Source organism: Miscanthus floridulus, chromosome 1, assembly GCF_019320115.1.
Source record: "Miscanthus floridulus cultivar M001 chromosome 1, ASM1932011v1, whole genome shotgun sequence".
In the NCBI taxonomy this organism is placed as follows: domain Eukaryota; kingdom Viridiplantae; phylum Streptophyta; class Magnoliopsida; order Poales; family Poaceae; genus Miscanthus; species Miscanthus floridulus.
Genome location: NC_089580.1, coordinates 124,425,071 through 124,447,163, shown reverse-complemented (window position 1 = coordinate 124,447,163; position 22,093 = coordinate 124,425,071). Strand labels below are relative to the sequence as shown.

General features: G+C 45.1%; 1 protein-coding gene across 1 annotated transcript in view; it reads right to left on the bottom strand.

Annotated features, from left to right (window-relative positions):
• LOC136462677 (uncharacterized) overlaps positions 1-21,483 on the bottom strand; it is a 32,915-nt gene extending 11,432 nt beyond the window's left edge. Inside the window, exons 1-3 of the mRNA XM_066461745.1 lie at positions 21,146-21,483; positions 18,676-19,191; positions 5,162-5,270 (exon numbers count right to left, since the gene is read on the bottom strand). Coding sequence (XP_066317842.1) covers positions 5,162-5,270; positions 18,676-19,191; positions 21,146-21,483 — 963 coding nt within the window. The remainder of the gene's footprint in view (positions 1-5,161; positions 5,271-18,675; positions 19,192-21,145) is intronic.
• Positions 21,484-22,093: the final 610 nt, after the last annotated feature.

The window sequence follows — 22,093 nt, the reverse complement described above, 5'->3', positions numbered from 1 at the left end:
TCTCCCTTACCGAGGACGTGTACTCTTGGACTTTAGTGTATACGTTCGGGTCGGAGTACACCTGGGGCGGGGCAGCCGGGTTGAAGGAGACAGAGGACGACGCCCTGCCCATATGGGACATAGCCCACGCAGAGAACTCCGAGACCTCCTCGCCTGGGTGCGTAGCCTCCTGCGAGAAAGACAGGAAGATGGTGAGAAATCAAGTAGAATTGAGCATCAAAATAAATAAAAGAAATCACTCACGTATGCTTATTTGTATCCGGAGAGGCTGTGGCTGCCTTGATGGTGAGTTGGACCTTGCCTCATCAGACGCTGTTCCCGCAGCCTCTCGTGCGTGCCAACAAAGTCCTATGATAACCACTTGTCCACGATCATGGCCCAGCACTCAGGATACGATCGACACCACCAAGGAATCACCTACAAGTCATCAAGTATTTGACATATAAGAAGATGAAATTGAACCTACTTAATATCAAAATAAATCATTATGAATGTTATTCGCCTACCTCAAGGTACTGGTCCCTGGTCAGCGTAATCAGTCTTGCTTGAGGCTTGGGGAGGGACTGCTTAAGTACCGACCTATAGTAGTCTATGTGGGCTTGGACGCGCCCATGGTGGTGCATCTCGGTGACGTACTTCCTACAAGCTACGGCAGCCGCCCAATCCGCCTGGGCCTCAAGTCCTTCTTCGGCCTTGAAAAATTTATGCATACAAAACCGATGTATCCATTCATTATTTCAATAAAACATTTAACCAATGAATGAGATGTATTAAGCAATGTTGTGCAAGAGAAACTTACCCAAAACTCCACCAATACCCGCTCCTGCTTGTTGCGGTAAGTGTCATCCGTGACCAGCGCGTACCTGTCCCAGTTGGAGGCTGGCTCCCGCACCACCGGCTCTTCGGACAGTTGCACAATGCCGGGGTACCATTTCCTGCACAAAACACCAAGGATGCTCGCGGGGGTGCGTGCTGGAGTACCTGACAAAACCAACCAGGCCCTGCACAAGTGATTAAGAAAATTTATTAGTTTCTCTTATGATTTCCAACATATCTTATGAAGTAGTTGTGATAACATCTATAGTTACTTACCTCTTTGCCATAGGCCAAATCACTGAGTGGTTGTGAGGAAGCAGAACCGGAGGGAGGCTCGTGGGACCTCGCTCATAGGGAGTCCGGGTAGTGGTACCCCCTCCGTCGCCCTCGAGCCCCTCACCTCCCTCACCCTCGAGCGCCTCGCCTCCCTCGCCCTCGAGCGCCTCGCCTCCCTCGCCCATCTGCTGACCCCTCTCATCCTCCGACGAGGATGTGGCCGTGGCCATCACGTGCTCCTCCTCTAGCACCTCGTCATGTGGTGAGGGAGGAGACCGCTGCCTCCTGTGGCTGCTGCCCCTGGTCCTCCTCTCGTCACCTCCTACGGACGCTGCCCCGGACGACGACCCCTCACCTCGAAGGAGAGGGCGGTCTCTCCCGTAAACCGAGGGTGTGTCATGGCGTGGATGTCTGCTCGCCATCTTTGTTCAATCACCTGCAATCACAAAGAATGAACAAGACTAATTAGTACATATATTAGAAAAAGATTCAAAATATATAAACAAAACACAAATTAAAAAACATAGTATTACATGTATTAGGAATAATCTTCATGATTGGGATCATAGGTCTCATCATCACTATCAAAATTGTCCAAATGGGCAACACTATCCGAAGGTTCTATGTTGTCATTGTAGTCATTGCCTAGAAGTAATCGCTCAAGCATTGCTATGTCCTTGGCATTTACCACCACATCTCCATCGACCTCGCCATCAACCATTTCGTTGTCTACTTCCATTTCGATTGCTTTGGGTAAGACTATCTCAAATATGCCTGGTAGCCCATCTTCTTGATAGAACTGTCCATCATATGTGTTTGCATTGAAGTTGTAATCATCATCGTTTGGGGCAGGTAGTTTACCATGTGGAGATACCTAGTGCACAATAGCCCAACCCTTAAGATCCTCTTTGTCTTGGTTGGCGTATCGAGTATAATACACCTGCACGCCCTGTTGAGCCACAATGTAGACATCTTTTCCATGATAGATGGAATCTTCCCGAATCTCGACTAGCCCAAGATGAGGGGTTCGTCTCGTTGATCGAGGATTAAACCAGTGGCATTTGAACATGATAGGTTTAAGAGGTTTGTCTCCATGAAATGAGAGTTCATAGATTTCCTCAACTCTACCATGATAGTCGAGGCCATCAGTGCCGGGCGTACAAACTCCACTATTTGTGGTTTTTTGTTTGGGCCGAATCTGCTTGTAACTTGTTGTGTGGAAGCAATATCCGTTCACGTCATAGCTGATAAATGACTTCACCCTAATGTCACAGCCGTTTGCAACCTATTTCAACTCGTCACTCATGGACGAACCGGTCTGGGCCTGCAAGGTAAAGCATGATAGATCGTTATATTAATCAAACGTACGATCACCTTGGATGATCGAACGTACGAGCTAAATTGGACATTACCTTTTGTTTGAACCAAGAAATAAAATTAGGCCTCCCCGCTCCTGCACCCCGTGAAACAAGGGTGTCTTATTCATGCGAGGTAGGATCCCTTGATTGATGCCAGAATTCACGAACAAATTCCCTGTCCGAACAAGAATCAATGGGGTTGGATGCAGAATAGTGACAGCGTATTGAAACAAGTTCGTTGAGAACTTACTTGATGAACGGTGTGGCAGAACCTCCTAAGTTATAGGGTCCACATGCACCTGTCACTGTCCGACGACCTTTGACATTTATGAATATGTTCCTGGTAACTTAAGAAGACTGTCGGGTGTCCTCGAGGAACCCCGAATCATCCACGATTTCCGAGCAGGATCACATTACAAAGTCATTGCAGTATTACAACATTTATTCAAATATCAGCACCAGAGTAAAAACAGCGGAAGTCTTACGATAACATAGTTTACAAACCAGTTGTTTCAAACCTTACAAACTAAGTTCGATAATTATTACAAACCATAGTAGTAATGGAGTGGCATAATTAACATATATATTACACACAAAATAAACATCCTGCTCAGGGATCACATATTTAATTCTCATCGTCGGAACGAACAATAGTCATGCAGCATGATCCAAAACAGATCTGCCCATGAGGCTCACCTGCAACAAGGGGTCAACGAACCCTGAGTACAAAAGTACTCAACAAGACTTAACCGAAATAAAACTGATAGAACTCAGGAATGCCGGCTCATGGGATTCAAGGTATGGCTTTAACAATAATTAAAGTTCTTTTGCGTAAAAGCTCTTTAACAAAATTCTTTAATTCTAAGGTAAAACTTTATAAGTACCACATATGAATCTGCCATGATCCGTAATGAGAACATGAACTTCATATCAATCTTTTTCGCAAACCTTTCTCAAGTTCCAGTTATTAATACTACGATGATGAACAGTGAGTTGAGTCTCCATAATCGAGGAGCAACGACGATTCGAACCGATTAAAAACCCAGCTGGGGATTCTAGACCACACGACATATGCAGGTCCCCGACCTACATATATCGACCTACTCTCGGATCCTCTAAAGCAAGAATGGGTCCGCGCCACCCGAGAATACAGTACTCCACCATTCCAGCCCATGGCCACGTGGGTACATGCTATTCCCGCCATCTCTCCACTCCTAGTGCGCGAGTAGCCATTCTCATAATAGAATAGCCGAGTAAAGGCTTACCGGAGTATGTGGTTAGTACTACAAATTCTCACCTCATGCAATTCAACAACGGACGTGCCTTAATCGACACAGACGGAAAGAACCCGCTCACAAGACCTCCATGTCTTGTGGCTCACACACACCGAGTCTGCCCGGTCTAGATTTATTACTCCACATTCCCATATCACATGCTAACATAATTAACCAATGTTCCATTTAAAACTTGCAGGTGACAGGTAGTCACCCGACTTTCATCGTTCTATGCATAGCTAAGCAAAACTAGGCATATACGTGTTTAAAACTGGTAATATGGTAAATATGGAATAACAAGGGTGGTAATGCACCAATTAGGCTCTTACTTAACTCCTATTCACTTAATGCAGTAATGGAAATCAAAAGCGAAATTAATTTATAAAACACAAGGTAGGGTTGTATGCATCCGGGGCTTGCCTTCGTTGACGGAAACGTCCGGCTCCTGCGACGTTTCATAAGTATTCGATCCGACCTCAACAGACGGATTAACCTCCTTGACAACTTGATTAACTACCATGTTTTCACCTTCGTTCACTACACATAATAACAATGCCATGTTTAACATGATGCGGAATACGAAACATGATGCTCGATGATGGATACAAAATTAATAATTTGAATACAACTTTCCTTCGCGGTACAGTTGCAAGTCAAACAGACTAAATCTTTTTCGTAACACATACATCAATTGCCAAGGATCATTATCAACTAATGACCCAAGGTCATCACTCAATCCAAAATTTCAAACAAAACCTAAATCATTAAAGGTTACTATTTGCTTTTATGAATTAATTATTTAATTCAAAATTATGAAATAAATCAACTTATTCTAATTGAACTCAAAATTTTAGTACATGTTGATTACATGATAACTAAGTGGCAAAACAAATTTCATAATTTTTGGACAATTAAATAAGCCTAGAAAAATCATAGAAATCCATTTATTAATAAATTGAGCAATTTTTATCACATTCAAAAAGTACAGAAAAACATTATTTCATATTTTTCTTAAATACTATACATCACAGAGAAGTCACACAAAAATTTTCATAATTTTTGGAGCTCTAAATAAACCTACACAAAAATAACAAAAACAGATACTATTCATTCAAATCTGAAAATAGAAAAATCCATTTGAACGCTGAGTCACTGACAACCCGACCCCACCTGTCATCCCTAACCTCCGACGTTGACCACGGCAGCAACGGCTCTGACCAGTGATTCCTCGCTGACGGTGAGATCACCGGCGATGGAGATAGCACCAACATGTTCTACACTACTAGGCGCACCTATAGACGTACTTAGATGTACCGATTACGACTCAATTCTAGCTCAACGTCGACCATGGCAGACACGGCGCCTCGGCGGTACTACGCCGACAACTATAGGCCGGTAGCGGTTAAACTAAAGGTCGTGGAAGCACCAGCAGCTTACCCTGAACACAACTGAGCAGATAACAAGGTCGGAGAAGCAACGGTGACACGGGTCGATGTCCACGGTGATCACGGCGGCGCAAGGGTCGTCGGTGATGGTGTGCTGGCGACTGAAGTGGACAAAACGGCCAAGCAACAATGAAATTAGCACTACGGCATCGAGACAAAGCCAAAGGTACACCAATCAAGGGCAACGGCTCACCGACGGGCTCTGGCCACGGAGAGGTCGGTGGTGGCGGTGCTTCGGCCGGCTCTGAGGAAGAAAATGGCGTGCGGTGACACTGGACTGCTAGAGGTGAAGCAAACAGGCCAGGAATGAGCGAGAGTGCGGGGCGGAGAGAATGGTAGACGCAATTGGCATGAGGGGCGACGCCGAGGACGAATTCCGTGAGCGTAGCAAGGTCACCGGCGATGGCGGAAATAGAGCAAGGGAGAAGAGCAACGACGACGACGGTTCAGGCTAAAAAGGGTGGCCAGGAAGCTCAAGGAAGCCACGACGAAGCCTTTACCGCGCCAACGTGACGCCAAGGACGGCCACGACGCGCCTGGAACGCCGAAGAAGGTCGCCGGCCATGTAGCTACGGCGGTGAACACTGTTCACAATATTTACAAGTTTGCCATTCGCCAAAATTCACAAATTACTCTCAAATTTTCATAACAAGTCAAAAATCTCCAAAAACAAAAGTCGTTCAAAATCAAAAGTTCTACAACTTTGCTTTTTATAACCAACTCCTAATTCGGTCTAGATTTTGAAATGAACTTTTGAATTCAAATAGGGAAATTTAACGAATTACGCCTTTTTGAATTACTCAAAATTTTTCTAAACAACTTGAAAAACTCCAAAAACAAACTTTGTATAACTTGTCAAGCTCTACACTTTTGCTTTTGGGCTCAACCCCAAAATATGCGTAGATTTTGAAATGGATTTTCAGGGTAGAATTTAAATGCTGAAAAGCGGGGTTTTCTCGAAAAATTCAAAATCCAAACAAACTTTGAACTTGAGTCAAACAATACAATGCAACACATACCACATAAATATAAACTTGTATTAGTGTATGCATCTCAAAGTTTTCACCAAATGCCAAATGCTTTGCAATGCATATGATGACATGTCAGATTTTAATATTTAAACACCCGAGGTGTTACAATCCTTCCCCGAAAAGAAATCTCGCCCCGAGATTCAAAGCCATAGAGTAAGTAATGGAAAAGGAAATGTGTCAGTCCAAAAACATCCAGAACTTGTCCATAAAACAACTGAGGTTCCTTTACAAAACACAATTTGCAGCAACCGAGCTCAACTAACATTACTCTATTCTATATTGACGCTAGAAACTCTGGAAACTTTTCTAACAAGTAATCTGCTGATTCCCAGGTAGCTTCCTCTTTTGAATGTTGATTCCATTGTATTTTATAGAACTTGATTGTCCGTCTTCGAGTAACACGATCTTTCTGATCTAACACTCAGATAGGATATTCGGAGTAAGTTAAATCCGGTTCTAGTTCCACTCCTTCAACTTCAACATTTTGTTCAGGCACTCGAAGACACTTCTTCAATTGAGAAACATGAAACACATCATGCACAGCTGTGAGATGTTCAGGTAATTTCAAGCGATATGCCACTTTTCCATACCTCTCCAAAATTTGATATGGTCCAATGTATCGGGGTGCCAACTTTCCTTTAACACCAAAACGGTTAACTCCCTTCATTGGTGATACTTTCAGATATACAAAATCTCCTTTGTTGAATACCAATGGTCTCCGCCGTCTATTCGCATAACTCTTTTGGCGGGACTGAGCTATCTTCAGATTACTCTGTATTTGCCTAACCTTGTCTTCTGTTTCTTTCACAAGGTCAATTCCAAAGAATCTTCTTTCTCCAGGCTCAGACCAACTCAATGATGTTCTGCTTCTACGACCATAGAGTGCTTCAAATGGAGCCATTCTAATGCTTTCCTGATAACTATTGTTGTATGAGAACTCGGCCAAAGGTAAGCACTCATCCCACTTATTGGAATAGTTAAGGACACAACACCTTAACATATCTTCAAGTACTTGATTGACTCTTTCAGTCTGTCCATCAGTCTGTAGATGATAAGCTATACTATACAGAAGTTTGGTACCCAATGAAGAATGCAATTGTTTCTAAAAGTTGGAGACAAACTGTGTACCCCTATCTGACACTATGGTTTTTGGTACCCCATGCAAACTCATGATTCTTGCTAAGTACATCTTGGCATATTGGATCATGGGATATATTGTCTTGACTGGAAGAAAATGTGCTGACTTAGTGAGTCGATCTACAATAACCCACACTGAGTCAAATCCCTTTGATGTCTTGGGTAGACCAACAATAAAATCCATACTTATGTCCTCCCACTTCCAAGATGGAATAGGCAATGGTTGTAATTCACCAGCAGACCTCAAATGTATAGCTTTCACCTTTTGACAAGTATCACACTTCGCTATATATCTAGCAATCTCTATTTTCATTTTAGTCCACCAGAATCTTTGCTTCAAATCATGGTACATCTTGTTGCTTCCCGGATGGATAGATAACCTAGTAGCATGTGCCTCATCTAGAATTGACTGCCGCAACTCAGGAACTTTTGGTACCACCAGGCGATCCTTGAACCATAACACATTTTCATCATCTATGCTAAAGCATTCCTCTTTTCCATTCTTGACTTTTTCCTTGATATGGGCTATACCCTTGTTTTCCTTCTGAGCAGCAATAACTTGATCTCGAATAGTAGCTTCAATAATTATGTTGGTCAAACTTCCTTGTTGAATTACTTCTACATTCAACTTCTCCATTTCTTGGCATAAATTCAAACCCATTGTTCTCACTGTCAGACAATTGCAATAACTTTTGCGACTAAGGGCATCTGCAACCACATTTGCTTTACCCGGGTGATAATGTACTTCCAAATCATAATCCTTAATCAGTTCTAACCATCTTCTTTGTCGTATGTTCAATTCTGACTGAGTAAAGATATACTTTAAGCTCTTATGGTCTATATACATATGGCACGTATTACCAAGCAGGTAATGCTGCCAAATCTTCATAGCATGAACCACAGCTGCTAATTCCAGATCATGAGTCGGATAGTGTTCTTCATGCTGCTTAAGTTGCCTGGACGCATAGGCAATGACTCGGCCTTCTTGCATTAACACACATCCAATACCAATACCTGAAGCATCACAATACACGTCAAACGGCTTCTCGATATCAGGTTGGGCTAATACTGGTGCAGTAGTCAACAGTCTCTTCAAGGTCTGGAAAGCCTTTTCACACTCAGATGACCAGACAAACCTAACTTGGTTCTTCAACAATTCAGTTATGGACTTTGATACTTTAGAGAATTCTGGAATAAACCGACGGTAATACCCCGCCAATCCCAGAAAACTCCAAACTTGATGAACTGTGGTTGGCGGTTTCCAATCAAGCACATCCTTTACTTTGCTGGGATCAACTGCAACTCCTTCGGCTGACAAGACATGTCCAAGAAATTGCACTTCCTTAAGCCAAAAATCACACTTGCTGAACTTGGCATATAATTGATGTTCTCTCAAACGAGTCAGAACAATCCTAAGATGTTCCGCATGTTCTTTCTTATTCTTGGAATATACTAAAATGTCATCAATAAACACTACTACAAACTTGTCTAGCTCATGCATGAATACTGAATTCATTAGATACATGAAATGAGCGGGAGCATTTGTCAAACCAAAAGACATTACCAAGTATTCATATAATCTATATCTTGTGGTAAATGCCGTTTTGGGAATATCTTCAGGCTTTATCTTGATTTGGTGATATCTTGATCTCAAATCTATCTTGGAGAAAACTTTGGCTCTGGCCAATTGATCAAAAAGCAAATCTATCCGAGGTAATGGATATTTATTCTTGATGGTCACTTCATTCAACGGACGATAGTCGACACATAACCTCAGAGTCTCATCTTTCTTTTTCACAAAAATTGCCGGACATCCCCAAGGTGATGAACTAGGTTGGATAAACTCCTTCTCAATCAATTCTTGTAACTGAGTCTTCAACTCGGCCAATTCCTTAGGTGGCATCCTATAAGCTCTTCGAGAAATCGGAGCTGTTCCAGGTTGTAACTCTATGTTAAACTGTACATCCCTATCAGGTGGTAGACCGGGTAAATCTTTAGGAAACACATCCAGAAATTCACACACTACCGGAATATCTCTAATCTCTTTGACAGCAGTTGCACAAATCTTGCCCACTGATCTTCTTAGGGTTGGAAGTTGGATGAGAAGTTGAGAATTACTATCAGGCAAACTTACTCTTAAAGTCCTATTCAAAGCATCTATAACAGCCTTATGCTGATACATCCAATTCATTCCCAAGATTACATCTATATCCTGATCCTTAAGGATAATCATGGTAGTGGGAAAAATATGCCCACCCAGGTTTACGGGTACCTGGTATACCATTTCCTTAGTACACAAACGTCCCCCGGGCGACTGTATAAAGAAACTTTCCTTTGTTGCCCTAATTGAAATTTGATGCTTCACGACAAATGTTCTATTGATGAATGAATGCAATGCGCCAGAATCAAAAAGTATAACTGTAGGGTGATTGGCAACAGGAAACATACCCATCATCACTGTCTCCCCCTCTGGAATTTCTCCAGCTTGAATATAGAACACCCGTCCTATCTTCCTCTCATCTTTGCCCTTCTGAGCATTCTGATTGTGGTTCTTGTTTGGTGCCTGACCCTGTTATTGATTGGCAGGGGTCTTCTGATAATTTTGATTAGCCTGCCTAGGATATGGATATTCCCTAGAGAAATGACCAGTCCTTCCACAATTGTAACACGGATAGTTGTGACCCTAGGACGTTGGAGCATTGCCATCAGAAGCATTGGTTGACTGTGAATTCGGATAGGTTATAGCAGGACGGACATTTGACTATTGCCCGGCTTGAGACTGTGGCGAATGGTAAGGAGGACGATTATGATGTACTGGATGATAAATCACCCTTTGCCTCCAATGGTTCATCTGCCTTGGTGAACACTGGTGGTCTTGTGTCTGTAAAATCAACATATGTAGCCTCCTGTCTGTTATGGTGGCGACCACGGTTTCTTTGCATCTAATTCTGATTACTTAGGGCAATCTCATGAAGCAAACGGGAATTTTCAGCCATCACATTGACAAGTGTGGTTATAGCATCAGCTAGATTTGTTGGAACTGGTGGCAGATCTGGAATACCATCCTCATCTTGTGAAGTTCCAGGAACATATGAACCCCGCGTACGACGCGTCTGCTCATAACAAGCCAAACTTTATTCACAAGCCTTTATTGAATTGCACAAAAGCTTACTCCAGACACATTACATAGGGTTTACTAATATAAACACCAACCTGTAAGTACTAAAACAAAGATACATAGCTTAACTATAACTAACTATTATACAACTCTACTCTTTTCTGTAATTATTTCAAACTTTAGGCTCGGTATCCATTCCGGAATTATTACCGCCTTCATCATCACTTTCATTGATCATTACTAATTCTTCAGGATCTTCTTCTTCTTCCTCTTCCGATTCATTATCATCGGCAAGAATGACACCGGGGTCCATGGCATCAGCTTGAGGCTCATGATTCGGGTTTAGTAGATTGCTAAGCCTATGAACTTCCTCATGTAGATAGGTATTATGTTCTTCTAAATCTTCTACATAGAATTCTAGCTCATGAGTTCTAGCTCTAGCTACATTTTCCCTATGCCAAGCTTCATTTCGTCCCTCCACTGTATGAACTAACATACTTTCGCAGTTCCTATGCGCGGTGGTGAGACGCCTCAATTGACCCTGCAATTCTCCTACCTGTATAGCATCCAAAGCCCTATCTCTAGTAGCTTGTGCTAATTCTGCAGAAATCCTCTATATCTCTGCTTGGGGATCAGGCCTAGAACTGCTACTGCTAGCACCATCGTTTCTAGGGGCAAGTTGGTGACGAGGAACTCCTTTGGGTCTAGTGGACTTACGGAGCATCATCTTGGCACGAGCCATACTGTAGGAAACCAATTTAATCCAAGTAAGACCATTTGATCAAAGTCTAAAGAGCAGCTATGATGGATTACATTACTCCAACCAGTCTCACTACTCAACTCCAGACTAAGAGGTGAAGGAAGTAACGAGTGAATTAATAATGATGCATGAATCGTTCTTACGAACCAAAAACATCAAAGTTTATAATGCACATAAACAACATTTATTTTTATATAGGGCATAGTAATATTACTACTCCACCACACAAAACCTTTTTAATCACATACGGAATAGGGAGAAAGAAATAAGATAAGTCAGAAGCAATTTGGACCAAATTAACAAGTTAAATTTAGTCATCCCAAATCAATTTGAAGTTTTTTTAAAACAATACAACAAAAACCTTGCAACGATCGCTCCGATACCATTCTGTGGCAGAACCTCCTAAGTTATAGGGCCCACATGCACCTGTCACTGTCCGACGACCTTTGACATTTATGCATATGTTCCTGGTAACTTAAGAAGACTGTCGGGTGTCCTCGGGGAACCCTGAATCATCCACGATTTCCGAGCAGGATCACATTACAAAGTCATTGCAGTATTACAACATTTATTCAAATATCAGCACCAGAGTAAAAACAGCGGAAGTCTTACGATAACATAGTTTACAAACCAGTTGTTTCAAACCTTACAAACTAAGTTCGATAATTATTACAAACCATAGTAGTAGTGGAGTGGCATAATTAACATATATATTACACACAAAATAAACATCCTGCCCAGGGATCACACATTTAATTCTCATCATCGGAACGAACAATAGTCATGCAGCATGATCCAAAATAGATCTGCCCATGAGGCTCACCTGCAACAAGGGGTCAACGAACCCTGAGTACAAAAGTACTCAACAAGACTTAACCGAAATAAAACTGATAGAACTCAGGAATGCCGGCTCATGGGATTCAAGGTATGGCTTTAACAATAATCAAAGTTCTTTTGCGTAAAAGCTCTTTAACAAAATTCTTTAATTCCAAGGTAAAACTTTATAAGTACCACATATGAATCTGCCATGATCCATAATGAGAACATGAACTTCATATCAATCTTTTTCGCAAACCTTTCTCAAGTTCTAGTTATTAATACTACGATGATGAACAGTGAGTTGAGTCTCCATAATCGAGGAGCAACGACGATTCGAACCGATTAAAAACCCAGCTGGGGATTCCAGACCACACGACATATGCAGGTCCCCGACCTACATATATCGACCTACTCTCGGATCCTCTAAAGCAAGAAAGGGTCCACGCCACCCGAGAATACAGTACTCCACCATTCCAGCCCATGGCCACATGGGTACACGCTATTCCCGCCGTCTCTCCACTCCCAGTGCGCGAGTAGCCATTCTCATAATAGAATAGCCGAGTAAAGGCTTACCGGAGTATGTGGTTAGTACTACAAATTCTCACCTCATGCAATTCAACAACGGACGTGCCTTAATCGACATAGATGGAAAGAACCCGCTCACAAGACCTCCATATCTTGTGGCTCACACACACCGAGTCCGCCCGGTCTAGATTTATTACTCCATATTCCCATATCACATGCTAACATAATTAACCAATGTTCCATTTAAAACTTGCAGGTGACAGGTAGTCACCCGACTTTCATTGTTCTATGCATAGCTAAGCAAAACTAGGCATATACGAGCTTAAAACTGGTAATATGGTAAATATGGAATAACAAGGGTGGTAATGCACCAATTAGGCTCTTACTTAACTCCTATTCACTTAATGCAGTAACGGAAAGCAAAAGCGAAATTAATTTATAAAACATAAGGTAGGGTTGTATGCATCCGGGGCTTGCCTTCGTTGACGGAAACGTCCGGCTCCTGCGACGTTTCACAAGTATTCGATCCGACCTCAATAGACGGATTAACCTCCTTGACAACTTGATTAACTACTATGTTTTCACCTTCGTTCACTACACATAATAACAATGCCATGTTTAACATGATGCGGAATACGAAACATGATGCTCGATGATGGATGCAAAATCAATAATTTGAATACAACTTTCCTTCGTGGTACAGTTGCAAGTCAAACAGACTAAATCTTTTTCGTAACACATACATTAATTGCCAAGGATCATTATCAACTAATGACCCAAGGTCATCACTCAATCCAAAATTTCAAACAAAACCTAAATCATTAAAGGTTACTATTTGCTTTTATGAATTAATTATTTAATTCAAAATTATGAAATAAATCAACTTATTCTAATTGAACTCAAAATTTTAGTACATGTTGATTACATGATAACTAAGTGGCAAAACAAATTTCATAATTTTTGGACAATTAAATAAGCCTAGAAAAATCATAGAAATCCATTTATTAATAAATTGAGCAATTTTTATCACATTCAAAAAGTACTGAAAAACATTATTTCATATTTTTCTTAAATACTATATATCACAGAGAAGTCACACAAAAATTTTCATAATTTTTGGAGCTCTAAATAAACCTACATAAAAATAACAAAAATAGACACTATTCATTCAAATCTGAAGATAGAAAAATCCATTTGAACGCTGAGTCACTGACAACCCAACCCCACCTGTCATCCCTAACCTTCGACGTTGACCACGGCAGCAACGGCTCTGACCAGCGATTCCTCGCCGACGGTGAGATCACCGGCGATGGCGATAGCACCAAGATGTTCTACACTACTAGGCGCACCTATAGACGTACTTAGATGTACCGATTACGACTCAATTCTAGCTCAACGTCGACCATGGCGGATACGGCGCCTCGGCGGTACTATGCCAGCGACTATAGGCCAGTAGCGGTTAAACTAAAGGTCGAGGAAGCACCAGCAGGTTACCCTGAACACAACTGAGCAGATAACAAGGTCGGAGAAGCAACGGTGACACGGGTCGATGTCCACAGTGATCACGGCGGCGCAAGGGTCGTCGGTGATGGTGTGTCGGCTACTGAAGTGGACAAAACGGCCAAGCAACAATGAAATTAGCACTACGGCATCGAGACGAAGCCAAAGGTACACCAATCAAGGGCAACGGCTCACCGACGGGCTCTGGCCACGGAGAGGTCGGTGGTGGCGGTGTTTCGGCCGGCTCTGAGGAAGAAAACGGCGTGCGGTGACACTGGACTGCTAGAGGCGAAGCAAACAGGCCAGGAATGAGCGAGAGTGCGGGGCGGAGAGAATGGCAGACGCAATTGGCATGAGGCGCGATGGTGAGGACGAATTCTGTGAGCGCAGCAAGGTCACCGGCGATGGCAGAAACAGAGCAAGGGAGAAGAGCAACGACGACGACGGTTCAGGCTAAAAAGGGTGGCCAGGAAGCTCAAGGAAGCCACGACGAAGCCTTTACCGCGCCAACGCGATGCCAAGGACGACCACGACGCACCTGGAACGCCGAAGAAGGTCGCCGGCCATGTAGCTACGGCGGTGAACACTGTTCACAATATTTACAAGTTTGTCATTCGCCAAAATTCACAAATTACTCTCAAATTTTCATAACAAGTAAAAAATCTCCAAAAACAAAAGTCGTTCAAAATCAAAAGTTCTACAACTTTGCTTTTGTAACCAACTCCTAATTCGGTCTAGATTTTGAAATGAACTTTTGAATTCAAATAGGGAAATTTAACGAATTACGCCTTTTTGAATTACTCAAAATTTTTCTAAACAACTTGAAAAACTCCAAAAACAAACTTTGTATAACTTGTCAAGCTCTACACTTTTGCTTTTGGGCTCAACCCCAAAATATGCTTAGATTTTGAAATGGATTTTTAGGGTAGAATTTAAATGCTGAAAAGCAGGGTTTTCTCGAAAAATTCAAAATCCAAACAAACTTTGAACTTGAGTCAAACAATACAATGCAACACATACCACATAAATATAAACTTGTATTAGTGTATGCATCTCAAAGTTTTCACCAAATGCCAAATGCTTTGCAATGCATATGATGACATGTTAGATTTTAATATTTAAACACCCGAGGTGTTACAAACGGTTGCACCTCGGTAAGGTTATTCAACACATATAGCATGATACCGTGCCACTCTTCATTTCCCAATAGCTTCGGGGTTGATCCACTTGCGCTGCAGTGTTGGCCTTGGAAAAGGCTGAGGGTCGATTCATTTTCGCCAGCATTGTAATGAGGGAGTGGATTATGATTGCTAGGAAGGTTCGGCTTGTAGTATTGCGTTGTGAAGTTTGCCACCTCCTCCCGAAGGCATGCCTCTACAATGGAAGCCTCAATTCTGGCTTTATTTGTACATTTTTTGTGAAGAGTCTTTAGACATCTCTCGATTGGATAGCACCAACGGGCCTGCACGGGCCCCCCCAAACGTGCCTCGGACGGGAGGTGCACAATCAGATGCTGCATTGGCAAGAAGAAGCCGGGTGGAAAGATCTTCTCTAGCTTACAGAGCAACACAGGTGCCACTTTTTCCAAGTCCTGAGCGACAGTCTGAGATATCTCCTTGGCACAAAGCTGGTGAAAGAAAAAGCTCAACAATGCCAGCACTAGCCAAACATGCTCAGGGACATAGCCTCAGACCATCACCGGAAGAAGCCGCTCAATCCATATGTGGTAGTCATGACTCTTCATCCCGTTGACTCGTAGAGTGCCTAAGTTCACTCCCCTGCTAAGATTCGCTGCATATCCATCTAGGAACATTAACGTCTAGATCCATTTTAGTACTTCCCTTCTTTGATCGATTTGCAAGACGAAATTGACCTTAGGCCTTTTCTAGTTCTTGTTTCGGCCACTAGGAGGCTGCATCGCTTGATTCGGTCTATCGCACAATGTCGCTAGGTCCACTCTAGCCTTAACGTTGTCCTTAGACTTGTTAGTGTCCATGAGAGTTCCTCAAAGTGCCTCGGCGATATTCTTTTTAGTGTGCATTACATCAATATTATGTGGCAGAAGAAGGTCATCGAAATAGGGGAGCCTCGTCAAGCCAGACTTATGAGTCCACATATGTTCCTCACCATATCCCACAAAACCACCTTCTTCATTGGGCACGAGAGCATCTATCTGAGCATGAACCTCGGCACCAGTCCTCAAGTGCGGTTTAGGGTCTATCACTTTGACACCTTTCATAAAGCTCTTGATGTCTTCTCTGAATTCATGGTCTAGAGGGAGGAACTGACGATGCTGGTCGAACGACGAATACTTGCCACCCTTCTTCAACCAAATGAACCTCACAGCTTCCTTGCATATTGGGCATGGGAACTTCCTGTGAACACACCAAGCGGCAAATAACCCATACGCCAGGAAGTCATGCAGGGAGTAGTGGTACCAAACGTGCATTTTGAAGCTTGTCTTTGTAGCTCGGTCGTATGTCCATACCCCCTTCTCCCAAGCGTGGATCAATTCATCAATCACAGGCTCCATGAACACACCTATATTACTCCCCGGGTGTCCAGGAATTATCAACGACAAGAATATGTTATGCTGTTGAAAGGAGATGCCGGGAGGGAGATTGAGGGGGATAACAAAAATGGGCCAGCATGTGTATGGGGTAGCCATCATTCCATAAGGATTGAACCCATCTGTTGCCAGCGCGACACGTACATTACGGGCCTCAGCTGCTTTTGTCATGATGTTTGTCATTGAAGTACGTCCATGCTTCAGCATCAGACGGATGTACCATCTTCCTAGGATTGTACCATTTGCCATCTTTGTGCCATGTCATCTGTTTCGCGGATTCCTCGATCATGAATAGCTGTTGGATCCTCGGCAGGAAAGGAAGGTGCCGTAGCACTCTCGCGGGGATCGGAAGCTGCTTTTTCTGACCATCACCAGAGTCTACCTCCGGGTACCTAGAGGATTTACACTTTAGATAGTAATTTGCGTCCTTGTGTTCTTTCCTAAATAGGATGCACCCCTTCGGACAAACATGTATCTTATCATACGGCATCTTAAGCATACGAAGGAGTTTCTCTGCCTCGTACAAGTTCGTTAGCAAAGTGTGCTTCTTCGGTAGCATGGTGCCAAACACGGCCAACATCTTATCGAAGCCTTCTCGACTCAGGTTTAACTCGGCCTTCAACCCCATTACGCGTCCAACCACATCTAGCTGAGAAATCGTTGTACGCTCGTGAAGGGGTTTCTGTGCTGAGTGCAACATTTTGTAGAAGTCCTTTGCGAATTCCTCCATCTCCTCCTTCTCACGTCGTTCAGCAAAGTGAGCTTAGTGTGCGTCATCTAGCATGTCTGCTACCTCGGCATCATCATCAAAATCCTCAAGACATGCTCTCACCACCTCCGCTCTTATACGATCTGCTTCACCATGGTAGATCCACTGCTGGTAGCTAGGCATATAACCATTGAACACAAGATGTCTACCCATGGTCTTCTCGTCTACCTTTCTCCTATTGTCACATTTGCTGCAGGGACACCAAACTAGAGAATGTCCTCCTGCTCCTGGGCCAAATGCATGTTTCAAGAAACAATCTATCCCCTTCACCCATTCATAGTCGTAGTCACTGCTGCTTCTCTAGCATGTGTACATCCACTGACAGTCCTCCATCCTTTAACATTTACATCACAGAGTATTGTGACCATCAATTGCATCTACGCGGTGTTCCTAATGTCTAATAGGTGAGGATAGGTCCTAATCCCACCTGCGGATGCGTAGATGAGGTCAGTTTCCAGGCTCCGCTCCTCTCTGGGACAGAATTTCGGCAGCACCTCCCCGCTGTTCTCCCAATACACGTCCTGCCAGGGAGAGTGTGTATCCGGAGAACAACAGGGAAGAGCTACCGAAACTCGGTCTCAGACCGGAGCAGACCATGGAAACTAACCCATCTATACATCCGCGGGCTGTCCAAAAAACGTGGACAATCTGAAACAGATACGGTCGTAGATATGCAAGGATCAGGGTCGTCGAGTCCCCTCTGAAGTGCTCTTCTCTGCAAAAGAAGAAACACAATACTATAAGTTGAAAATTTCGGCAGAACCTCCCCTGTACGGGGAGGTTTCCAAAACCTACAAGAAAAAACCGGCACGATGGCCGACAACCACATATCAAGGGAACAAATACGGCACGATGGCCGATAGCCAGATATATATTAATCCACCACCAACACACCGCCACCTCCACCACCACGGCCACACCACAACCACCACACTACCACCACCACCACCATGACCACACCACCACCACCACAACCTCCACCACCACGACCACACCACCACCACCACACCACCACCACCACAACCACCACACTACCACGACCACACCACGACATCCACCACAACGACCATGACCACACCACCACATCCACCACAACGACCACACCACCACATCCACCACAACGACCACACCACCACCACCTCAACGAACACACTACCCTCCTTCTCCACCTCCACCTCCACCTACACCTCCACCATTGCATGCCACCACCACCTCGACCTCCACCTAGACCTCCTCCTTCACCAGCATTGTACACCATGAAGCGAGGGAAGGGCATACCTGGACGTTGGAGGGACGTCGAAGGCCATAGACGGGGCGAGGGTCACGGACAGGGTGGCATCAAGGGGCCAGGGCGGGGCACCTCCTCCTCCTCTCTTCTTGGCCTCCTCTCTTCTCCTGTTCCCCTTCTCCTCTTCCTCCCTTTCTCCCTCCTTCTGCTCGGAACAGGGGCGGGCACGGCGGACAGCGTGGACGGGGTTGGCGGGTGGCGCGGGGTCCTCCTCCTTCTCCGGTGGCCGGCGGATGGCACGGATGTTCTCCTCCTCCTCGAGGCGGGTCGACCGGTGGGCGTGGGCGGGCAGCGCGGCTGGGGCGGGGCACCTCCAGCGGGTTGAGGCGAGCGGCCGGGCGTGGGGCGGCGGGGCGCGCAGCGGCAGTGGGCTGCGCGAGGCGGGGCAGTGGTGGGGCGACAGGGCTCGTGGGGCGGCGGGCCGTGTGGGGCGCGAAGCAGCGGCGGGCCGCGCGGGGCAGCGGGGCACGGGGCAGCAGTGGGGCGCGCAGCGGGCAGCCGGTGTTCTGTGGGCGGGGAATTGTGGCCGCTGGCCGATTTATGGTTGGGCCCTTTGCCGAGGGCCCAGATCCAGGGCCCTCAGCAAAGATGTTTTATTTTTTTTAAATATTCTTTGCCGAGGGCCATTGGCCAGGCCCTCGGCAAAGACCCCAAAGATTTTTTTGGTCTGTGGGTGGGGAATTTGGGCGGCTGGCCGATTTAGGGTTGGCCCTTTGTCGAGGGCCCGGATACAGGGCCATCGGCAAAGATTTTTTATTTTTTTTTAAATATTCTTTGCCGAGGGCCATTGGCCAGGCCCTCGGCAAAGACCCCCTTTGCCGAGGGCCAGGCTAGACCCTCGGCAAAGAGTTTTTTTTTGTTTTTTGAACCCAGTTTTTTGTGTTGCTATAATACATTATTTAAATCTCAATTTTAAAATTTGGGCCAAATTTGACTTTTTTGATATATTTCCCTAATTTATTTCTTTTCATTGATTTTTTTTGAATATTTCAAATTTGAACTGCAGGTGGATGGAATAATGCAATTTAGTGATTCGAAAAATGTTATTCATGGTATTTGGTGTATGTTGAGTCCCTATCCACGAACTCGCATCAAATTTCGGGCATCTTCTTCACGTAACATGACGAGGAACTTGTCGGAAAAGTGTTTTTAAATTATATAAAATCCATACAAAGTCTGAAAATCATGAAACTTGTTGAGGTGTCATGTTATCGCATGTGTAGCTGCAGTTCATGGCGCCGGTGGTGGCGGTGGAGGCGCTCCTCCTCCTCCTTCGATCCTCCTCTTCCTCCTGCGGCAGCGGCAGCGACAACGGGTTGGTGGTGCTCATATAGAAGTCCCACAATAAACACCCAAGGAGGAAGCTAAGGAGGAGGAGGAGCAGGACTGCGCGAGGCCGAGGCCGAGCAAGACGGCGTTGAGGACAACGTCGTCCATGCATGGGGTCGGCCATCGCAATTTGCAACACGAGGAGATGGTGTAAAGAGAAGCAACAATGCAAGGGGCTCTGAACGACAAGCCATCTTATTAAGAAGCATGTTGGCCCACAGGATCACTAGCTCAGGTGAGTTGACCACTCACCAGTCTTGTCGAGCACCCGCTAGTGTTGCCGAGCACCCACTAGTGTTGCTGAGCACCCACTAGCTATGCCGACCACGAACAACAAGCGTTGTCCGACCACACACACTATGGCTAGAGGTAGAAGAAGAGGGAGAATAGAGCATACACACACAGTAAAAGCACCAGCATTGGTCGGAGCCTTGTATAAGAGATGGCAAATCTGAACTCTCTTTCTTGAGTTGCAGTGGCAAACTATATATACAACTCTATCCATCTAGTCCTAGTACAACTCCTATATTGCAACAGTGACTAGATAATATAGCAGGACTGACTTCTACGCCTATCCGTACATGTGGCTACAGTACGACAGGTGAGCCATTCGGCGCCTGCCTCTACAACGGCTACAGTACCACAATAGGGAGCCTTTTCGGTGCCGCCTTCCCTTACTATGTGTTCACACAAGGAAGCAGTAGATTATCTAACAATTCTTTCCCTAATCCTACTACTATCCCTTGTACCCCCTCCATGTCAATCATCTCCTTCAGCTCCGTGAGTCGAAGACGTCCGAGCGGCTTGGTGAGGACGTCCGCGAGTTGCCGACCAGTTTCAACGAACTCGATGATGATCTGCCCTCCATCGATACAGTCCCTGAGGAAGTGGAACTTCACGTCAATGTGTTTGCTCCAGTCATGCAGAACTAGATTCTTCGCGAGGGCGATGGTGGGCTGGTTGTCCACCATTAGTGCTAGTGGGTAAGCTTCTACGCCGGTCAGCTCGCCCAGCAGCCGACGCAACCACACAACTTGGCACGCCACTGTGGCTGCCGCTATGTACTCTGCCTCGCACGTAGACAATGCCACCACCTTCTATTTCAGCGACAGCCTTGAAATTGGAACCGACCTGAGGAAGATGAGCACTCTAGAGGTGCTCCCCCATCCATCGATGTCCCCCGCCATGTCTACATTGCTGAACACAGTAAGCTGCAGCCTACTCCCGCCTGTCTTGGGAAAGATGATCCCTTGATCCACCATCCCCTTGACATAGCGCAGTAGATGCTTCACCACAGCCCAATGATCCTCTCTGGGATCCTCCATGAAGCGACTGACGTAGCCCATGGCGAACGCAATGTTCAACCTCATGTGGACTAGGTAGCGCAGACCGCCGATGATGCTCCGGTAGAGTGTTGCTTCCACCTTCACCGTAGTGCTGACCTTTGTTAGCTTTAGTCGCTCCTCCATCGGAGTCACGCATGGTTTGCACTCAGCCATGCATCTCACCTCGATACCGAGGTAGTAGGAGAGTGCGCCAAGATCGCTCATTAGAAAACGAGCCGCCATATCGCTCTTGAAGCTGTTGATGTCCTCCATACATGCGCCGGTGACGATCAAGTCATCCACATACACGCCAACGACGAGCTCCTCCTTCCCCCATCGCTGCGTGTAGAGCATGTGCTCAGTTGCGCACCGCTGGAACCCAAGCTCACCTAGTGTGGCGTGAAGCTTGGCGTTCCATGCTCGTGGGGCCTGCTGCAGCCCGTAGAGCGCCTTGCGCAGTCAGAGCACCCTGTGCTCCTCTTCCTAGACGGCAAAACCTAGAGGTTGCCTGATGAAGACCGTCTCCGCCAGCTCATCATTGAGAAAGGCCGATTTAACGTCGAAGTGATGGACGGGCCAGTCCTTTGCTACTGCCAAGGCTAGTAGCAAACGGACAGACTCCATACATGCTACTGGTGCAAAGACTTCCTCGAAGTTGATGCCCTCATGCTGAACAAAGCCTCAGGCGACGAGGCGCACCTTGTGCTTGATAATGGCGCCGAGCTCGTCCCGCTTGTAGGGTTGAGATGGCAGA